At 53.8% G+C, this 8491-nt stretch overlaps 1 protein-coding gene across 4 annotated transcripts; it reads left to right on the forward strand.

Moving 5' to 3' along the window:
• Nucleotides 1-997: 997 nt before the first annotated feature.
• Nucleotides 998-8102, forward strand: ACP2 (acid phosphatase 2, lysosomal; the record flags this gene model as incomplete). 4 transcript variants are annotated; one of them, XM_079708741.1, is made up of 11 exons in its annotated part: nucleotides 998-1116; nucleotides 1713-1808; nucleotides 2141-2227; nucleotides 3117-3269; nucleotides 3379-3477; nucleotides 3557-3646; nucleotides 4117-4249; nucleotides 5047-5129; nucleotides 5244-5350; nucleotides 5438-5613; nucleotides 7969-8102. In XM_079708741.1, the coding sequence occupies 11 exons, from the start codon at nucleotides 1003-1005 to the stop codon at nucleotides 8100-8102; spliced, it is 1272 nt and encodes a 423-aa protein (XP_079564867.1). The 4 variants fall into 4 exon arrangements, with proteins under 4 accessions (XP_079564867.1, XP_079564864.1, XP_079564865.1 ...); XM_079708738.1 differs by having other exon boundaries at nucleotides 1003-1116; nucleotides 3090-3269; XM_079708739.1 differs by lacking the exon at nucleotides 1713-1808 and having other exon boundaries at nucleotides 1003-1116.
• Nucleotides 8103-8491: the final 389 nt, after the last annotated feature.

Genomic DNA, 8491 nt, shown 5'->3' on the forward strand with positions numbered 1-8491 from the left:
GGGGCAGATCTGAATCAAAGCATCCCAAGGGCCTATGATCTGACCTCCTGGAGCTGTGAGTCCCTCCAAGCTGGTCACAAAGCCCTGAAGCCAACTGGCTGCACCTGTATCCTAATGGTCAGTGCCAAGAGGGCCTCTGTGATTCTGTGGAAATCCCACCTACTCCCACCGTATATACTCCTTCCCCTTACCCCTATATAGCTCCCCACTGGTCTGAAATTTCTCCCCTACGGATTCACTGCTTTGGTTTTGCAAAGTCTGAACATCCTGTGCAACCCAACTCCTTTGAGAAGAGGCATGACATCTTGATTCTAATTAACTAAAACTTGGAAGTGGACGGGTAGGAGGACAGGGAAAGGACTGGAAGGGGGAGTGAGAGGAGTCCTGAAGCTTTGCTCAGGAAATGAGCATTGGCTACACTGGGACCAAACTCAGGGACACAGGGAGTCCAAAGGGCTGTTTACACGCTGTGCCCTACACCCCAAACGAGACTTCTTCCGGGGAAGAGAGCCAGGGCCAAGGCACAAATTCCACGCGAAGGAAGGGGTATGGAGAAAGGTGCCCTATACCACCCCTCGCCCCAATTCTGCACCCGCTCTCGCTCTAGGTCAGGCCCGGCGGCACCCCGGCCCGAGGGGGTCGCTTGCTGTGCCGGCCACGGTCCGGCCCAATACAAGAGCCACCTTGGTACTGGGTCTCCGCGGGCAGAGGCAAAACCCACGCTCAGTGTTCCCTTTACCAAGACGAGGTCTTCAAGCCCTTTCTGCAGGGCGAGGTCGCGCTACATTCCCACGCTTCTCCGCCACGGCGGGATCGCGAACCTCCTACAGGAATTCCCTACCGGATTCCTCCTCCCACCGTCCCTGCCCCCACCCCGCCGCCCCTTTAGCAAGATGGCAGCGAGAGCACTTCCGGCGTGTGTCTTCAGGGGTGCGTCCGGGCGGCTGCTGCAAGTGCCACTCAGCGGGTTCCAGCCTCTTTGCTGCACAGACTACAGCGGTGATGGCGGGCAGACAGTTCGGCTGGAGCCGGGTGGCTCTTCTCCAGCTCTTCCTTGGTGTGAACCTGATGGTGATGCCACCTACCCAGGCCCGGCGTCTGCGTTTCGTTACCTTGGTAATGAGAGATGGGGTCGCCAAGGGCTCGCCAGTGCTAGGACGGCACCGGCCTGCGGGTGGAGGGATGGGCGGGGCTTGCTGGGGTCTGGGGTCTGTTGGAGGAGGAGGAGCTGGTTTAAGAGGAGACGACCGGCCTGCGGGGTTGGAGGCCAGGGTTCGCAGTTTTTGTGAAGCTCTGGGGTATTTGCGGGGGGGGGGGGGGGGTCAGGGTGTACGGAGTTCAGTATTAGAGGATAGGTCGGGTGAGTCTGCCTTGGGACAGGGATGTAGCTGAGTGGAAAGAGGCTCGCGAAGAAAACCTTTGGTGATTTTTTTTTCCAGTTTCCCCCACCATCTGCATTGCTTTTATTTCTTTTCCTTTCCCACCTGTACTTTTGATTTTCCCAAGGTCTCCAGTGGCATTGCTTAGCCAAGTTAGAACCTCTGGAACCTGGAGGAAGTTACTGACTTCTGAGTTGGGGTCTTTTGCAGTTGGTAGAGTTAAGGCTTCCCAGAGGGAGTAACGGCTCCTTCTCAACGTGGGGCAGAGTTTGGCTCTGTGTCCACATCGAGGGGACCCTTCTGACCTGTAGGCTAAACATTTTCTTCCCTCAGCTGTACCGACATGGAGACCGTTCACCAGTGAAGACATACCCCAAGGACCCCTATCAGGAAGACGAATGGCCCCAGGGATTTGGTCAGCTAACCAAGGTGGGTCAGAAGCCAGCTGTCTCTCAGGATGAGCTGTAGAACGAGTGACCTCTAGAGCAGGCTGCAGAGCTTGGGGCCTCACCAAACTGCTTTTTCCCATGTGGGTGCTGATTTTGACCACATTTCTTAATCTTACTTTCATCTGTGCCCAGATTAAAATGGGCATACATAATGCCATGCACAGTCGGCCACTTTAATAAATGACTCCTGGGATCAGATTAACCCACTCCTACTTTCAACCAGGAACTTGGAAAGCAATAGTGGCTAAGCCCTGTGGTAATCGTGAGCCATCCCTTCCCTCTGGGCCTCTTAACCCTTGGGTTTGCCCACAGGAGGGGATGCTACAGCACTGGGAGCTGGGCCAGGCTCTGCGACAGCGCTACCATGACTTCCTCAACACCTCTTACCACCGGCAAGAGGTAAGGCTGGGAGTTCTAGAGGCAAGGGAAATGGGAAGTGCTGTTCTCACCCTCTGCCCTCAGGGAGACTACGGGTGAGACTGGGCACTCTGGCCTCCCTCCACGCATTTTTAGTTACAGCACAACTACAGGACAAGACATCCAAGGGCTGTCTAGAACAAAACCCTAGAGGCTGAGTTGCCCCTGCTTGGCTTGGAGAGAGGCAAAAGTGATCAAGCATCCAAGCTGACTTAAGGATCTGGCAAAGTAGTTTCTGACTCTGTGAAGTAACTTAGGCTTTCCATCCAAGACACTTACTGAGTACCTATTATGGGGCAGGCACTATGCTAGCATTGCACATAATGGTGCGCCATACAGATATGATCTTTGTCCCTAGATGTTGTTATTGTTTCCTTGAGGGCCAGCCGTATCCTGATCTTGCCCTTTCTCACAGCTTATTTCTCCCTTTTCACAAGCAAATATCTCTGTTCCTTATTTTATTTCCTCTCCTGGTCTCTAAGACAGTTATAAAGGGGTGTGTGATTGAAGACAGTTTCTGCCCTCAAGGACCCAGGCCTAGATAGGGAGACAGGTTTTGTAATAAATCAGGCAAGCAGACAGACCTGAGAGTCTTGTTGACTAAGCACTTTGGGCTGGGAGGGGCATTTGAACTAGAGCCATTCCCACAGGAGTTCTTCACAGATGGGGGACAGCTACGCCCCCAGCTGAGTGGGCCTTGGCTGGGAAGAGGGATGGGGAAGGCCAGAGAGGGGGAGAGGGCCAGAAGCATGGTGGATTTATAATTTGCTAGGTGACCACCAAGAACAGGACCTCCCCTGGAGCCCCAGTGAGGGGCCAGAGCTCCCCAACCCCGCTCCCACAGGTGAGACTTGTGTTGTCATCTCTGCAGGTTTATGTGCGAAGCACAGACTTTGACCGGACTCTCATGAGTGCTGAGGCCAACCTGGCTGGACTCTTCCCTCCCGACGGGATGCAGCGCTTTAACCCAAACATCTCTTGGCAGCCTATCCCTGTCCACACTGTGCCCATTGCCGAGGACAGGGTAAGACCAGCCAACTCTTCCTTAGAGGTGGCGACAGGGACAATTCTGGCCGTTGGCCTGCTGATCCCCGACTCCTTCTCTGCCTCTGCTTCCCCGCTTTGGTCTGCAGCTGCTGAAGTTCCCATTGGGCCCATGTCCCCGTTTTGAACAGCTGCAGAACGAGACCCGGCAGACACCGGAGTATCAGAATGAGAGTATTCAGAATGCAGTGAGTGGGGCTGAGGTGGAGGTCACCACACTGTCCTTTCCCCCAGGGCAGGACTGATCCCCTGATCCATTTTTCATAGCAATTTCTGGATATGGTGGCCAACGAGACAGGGCTTACGGACCTGACACTGGAGACCGTCTGGAATGTCTACGACACACTTTTCTGTGAGGTGAGCTGGCTCAGGGTCCCCGGTGTGACCGCTTGCTCTTCTCTCATACCTCGAGAGGCCTAGGTGACCAGGCCAAGTAGAACACAGTGCCTGGACACCATGCTCACTGGGGAGGTCCAAGCAAGCCACCTCTTGTGAAACAAGGGAACTTCCCTCACGGGTGAAAAAGAACCTCAGAGTGGGAAATAGTTTATCAGTCGTCAGCAGTTCCTGCTTCTGTCCACCCAGAGCTCTCGTGGTATCTGACTCCATTCTGCTGAGTCACACTTCTCGCTCCCAAGCCTCCTTTCCTGCTCCCTGCAGCCTAAACACCATCCACCATGTCTCCTGGTTCCAGTCCTTCTGCCTCTCCTCTCCCTCCCCTCTCACACACACACACACACAGGTACTGTCCCACGTGGGAAGAGAGCTGCTCCCGGGAGAGGCTCTGGCCTAGGCTGGGGAGCTAACCTGCCCGCTGCCGTACACAGCAGACACACGGGCTGGTCCTGCCACCCTGGGCCTCGCCCCAAACCATGCAGCGTCTGAGCCGGCTAAAGGACTTCAGCTTCCGCTTCCTCTTCGGGATCTACGAGCAGGCAGAGAAGGCCCGGCTGCAGGGGGGTGAGTGACAAAAGCGGCATGTCACTCCCCTGTCAGAACCCTACAGCATTAGACATCTGCTACTGGGGGCTTCTTACATGCTTACTTCTCTACCTGAAGTGTTCTCTGCTCGTTCAGAACCAGACCCCCCTAGTTATCCCGTCAGTCATCCAATCTCCCCAGTTCTCCAGATACTTAGCATGTTTGTCACTGTGTGAGTGACCACAGTTAGGTTTTTGTGCTTTTCTGCCATTCATATCCTTAAGTTTCATCCATGTCAGAAGACCCTCCCTTCCCTCAAATGACTTCCTACCTCCAGAGGACCACCGGGGGCCACTCTGAAAGGACGCTGAGAGTAATACACGTGCCAGTTTCTTCATCTGAGCACCCAAGGGAGTGCCAGCTGCCAGACCTTTCCAGCATCTTGAAAGTTTTCAGAGCCTGCACATAACAGAGTTCCCCTGGCCTGGAGCCCCCATCCCGTGTGCTCTGAAGCAATCTTAAGTTTATATTTATTCCCAACTGGAGTAATTCTTCAAACATGGGTGGGGCCTCGTAGCTCCTTTATAAATAAATGGGCAGGTTTCTGCACCTGTGGGAAATATAGATATCTTGTTTTGTCTTGCTTCCTTCTGTACATTTGGAAGTTCTTAGAGAGCAGGGGGTGCTGTAGAGTTTGCGTGGTTCCCCTGAATCTAAAGCGTTCTCTGTGCTGGTGATCAGACCCAGGACTGGCAGAGGGGGACAGGACCTCAGATAGGTCTAGTCAGAAGACGGTGATGGCTGTAGCCACTGACGCTGGGGACTCTCTCCTTCAGGAGTCCTGCTGGCTCAGATACGGAAGAACCTGACCCTCATGGCAACCACCTCCCAGCTCCCTAAGCTGCTGGTCTACTCTGCGGTAAGCTTCCACGGTCCCCAGTGTGCTGACGTCATGTAGGAGCTGGATCTCTCCTCTCTTCAGCGCCTGGGGGTGTGGGGGGCAGTGCTGATGGGGAGCCCTTCTCTCTTACAGCACGACACCACCCTGGTTGCTCTGCAAATGGCGTTGGATGTCTACAATGGTGAACAAGCCCCCTACGCGTCCTGCCACATATTTGAACTGTACCAGGAAGATACCGGGTGAGTGGAGCTATGGGTCTGCCCTGAGGAGGGGCGCTCACGTGGGGACTGTGGGCAGCTCCCATCTTGTCTCCTGTCAACCCTCAGGAATTTCTCAGTGGAAATGTACTTTCGGAATGAGAGTAACAGGGCCCCCTGGCCGCTGATCCTGCCTGGCTGCCCTCACCGCTGCCCGCTGCAGGACTTCCTTCGCCTCACAGAGCCTGTTGTGCCCAAGGACTGGCAGCAGGAGTGCCGGCTGGCAAGCAGTCCTGCAGACACAGGTGAGCTGCTGCCTGCCTCCACGCTGGCCGTGTCCCAGAACAGCTTACAGTTCATATCCACAGGTCTCGAGAGAGCTGATGCACTTCCAGCCGTCCTGTTGCAGGGATGGCAGTCCTTTAGCCAGCTCAGACGCTGCATGGTTTGGGGCGAGGCCCATCCTATCCCTAGACAGTTAATTTCCCACCCTGAGACGTACTCCTCGTCCTCAGGCGATGCCCCTCTTCTTAAGAGAAAATAAAAGCAACCGGGAGAGAACTGTCTTGTCCTCTCACCACCAGCTGTTCCAGCTTACTCGCTGGTACAAGCCACCACTTGGAGCCAGCCTTTCCGCTTACACTCTGGGTCCATCTCTTCTCACCTCCACACGGACCCCGGTGCTCAGTGTTACCGCTCTACTGGATCAGTGTCATCTCAAAGCCTAACAAAAACCTCTTTGGCCCACGTCCTTCTCCAGCTGCCACTCCTTTTCTCTCTCCCCTTTTTGGGTGTAATCCTTCAAAGGGTTGCCTAGACTCTGGTGTCACTGCCTCACTGCCCATTCTCTCACACTCACACTGGACAGTCTTATGTCACCTGCCACTCCATGGAAGCCACTCGTCAAGGACCAATGACCTCCTCTTACCAAAGCCAGTGACCAATTCTTAGCTTCTCTCACCTCTCAGCAGCATTACAGAATCGATCACTCCTTCCTTAAACACTTCCTTGGCTACTCTGGTTTTTCTCCTAACTCATAGGCAGCTTCCTTTACTAGCTTCTCCTCCCCTGCTAACCAGTGGATGGCCCAGGGCTCAGTCTCGCTCCTTCCCCATCCACGCCTGCTCCCAAGGTGAGCTTACCCAGCCTTATAGCCTTATATACCATCTCCATGCTAAGTTGTGTCTTTTCATGACTCACAGATTCATGACCTCCTCTCTGAGCTGCAGGTTCACATATCTAGCTGCTGACTTGAGGTCTCTACATGGATGTCAACTAAGGCATGTCACAGTTGAAGTCTAAATCCAAATGCTCAAAAATCAATCAGTCAATCCAAATGCTCTTCCCCCAAATCTGCTCTTCCTCCAGGCTTCCCCACCTTAGTAAATGCCGCATTAGCCACCTAGGTGTATAGCATAACCCAAAGCGCTATCCTGAATACCCTCTTCCTCAGACCCCACCTCTAAACCACTAGCAGATCCTACCAGCCCAATCTTTAAAGTACATGCTCTTGCTCCCTAGCCCAGTCTACCATCACCTCTTGCCTGAAGTACTGAAAAGCTTCCTAACGTTCTTTCTGATTCTGTTCTCGGCCCTACCAGTGTTTCAGCACAACAGAGTTAATATTTTTAAAACAAATCAGTTCACATCACTACTCTTCTCAGAATCTTCCAGTGGCTTCCCATTACATTTGGAATAAAACCCAAGTTCTTGGGCTTCCCTGGTGGCGCAGTGGTTAAGAATCCACCTGCCAATGCAGGGGACACGGGTTCGAGCCCTGGTCCTGGAAGATCCCACATGCTGCGGAGCAACTAAGCCCGTGCACCACAGCTACTTAGCCTGCGCTCTAAAGCCTGCGAGCCACAACTACTGAGCCTGCGAGCCACAACTACTGAGCCCGCATGCCACAACTACTGAGTCCACGTGCCACAACTACTGAGCCCGTGCGCCTAGAGCCCGTGCTCCGCAACAAAAGAAGCCACCTCAATGAGAAGCCCGTGCACCACAACGAAGAGTAGCCCCCGCTCGCCACAACTAGAGAAAGCCCACACGCAGCAACAAAGACCCAACACAGCCAAAAATAAATAAGAAAAATAAATAAATTTAAAAAAGAACCAACAAAAAAACCCCAAGTTCTTTACCATGGCCTCCAGGCCTTACTTGGTCTGGTCCTCCGCCCTCATCTCCTGTGCTCATGTATTCTGCTCTAGCGATACTGACTTTCTTGCTGGTCCTAGAACATGCCAAGCTAATTCCCTTTTGCATTTGCTTCCCGTCCACCCACCCCAACCCCCATCCCCGCCATCCCCGGCCTCAGGACACTTCTCTCAGATCTTTTGTATGTCTCAGTGACTCCAGGTCTCTGTTCAAATGGTCACTTTCTCAGTGACACCTTCCCTGACTGACCTACCTCTCTTATCATTTCCCCCTTACCCTGCTTTGTTTTCCTTTATGGCATTTGCCACGAATCCATCATGTCTATCATTTGCCTGTCATGGCATCTCCTCTCCTAGAATGTAAAATCTACAAGGGAGGCTTTGTCTTGGCCACCTGTGATATCCCCATTGTAAGAACAGCACCTGGCGTGTGGTAGGCACTCAAATATTCGTTGAATGAACACTGACGTGACCTTTCTCTCCCCCTCCCTGCCCCACGCTCAGAGGTGATCGTGGCCTTGGCTGTATGTGGCTCCATCCTCTTCCTTCTCATAGTGCTGCTCCTCACCGTCCTCTTCCGGATGCAGGCCCAGCCTCCTGGCTACCGCCACGTTCCAGACGGGGAGGATCGTGCCTGACAACCACTCAGCCCCCTTCCCTCTGCCTCCTCGGGGAGGTGGGCTGGGCCTTGCCCCTGACTGTTGCTGCTCCCCAGCCTGTGGACAGGAGACCCTGGGTTGGGCCTCCCTCTGATCACCCCAACCTAGATGAACAAGTGGGGCTCAGCTTGGCCCGTGGCACCTGTCACTCAGCATTCATGTGCCTGACGTTAACCAAGTACTGTGTTGGACGCTGGCTTTCTCCACATGGGATTTGCCTCCTCCATGCTCCCTTCTAAGGACCTGAAATGCAGACGAGTAGTCAAGCTTCACTCAGGACCTAGGATAAAAAGGCTGAAGGAGTTGCTGCTTGATCTGCTTTGCCTCTCCATCAAGCCCTGCTCACTCTCTCTTCCAACCCAGTGTTT

This window comes from Hyperoodon ampullatus, assembly GCF_949752795.1.
Source record: "Hyperoodon ampullatus genome assembly, chromosome: 7".
Lineage (NCBI taxonomy): Eukaryota > Metazoa > Chordata > Mammalia > Artiodactyla > Ziphiidae > Hyperoodon > Hyperoodon ampullatus.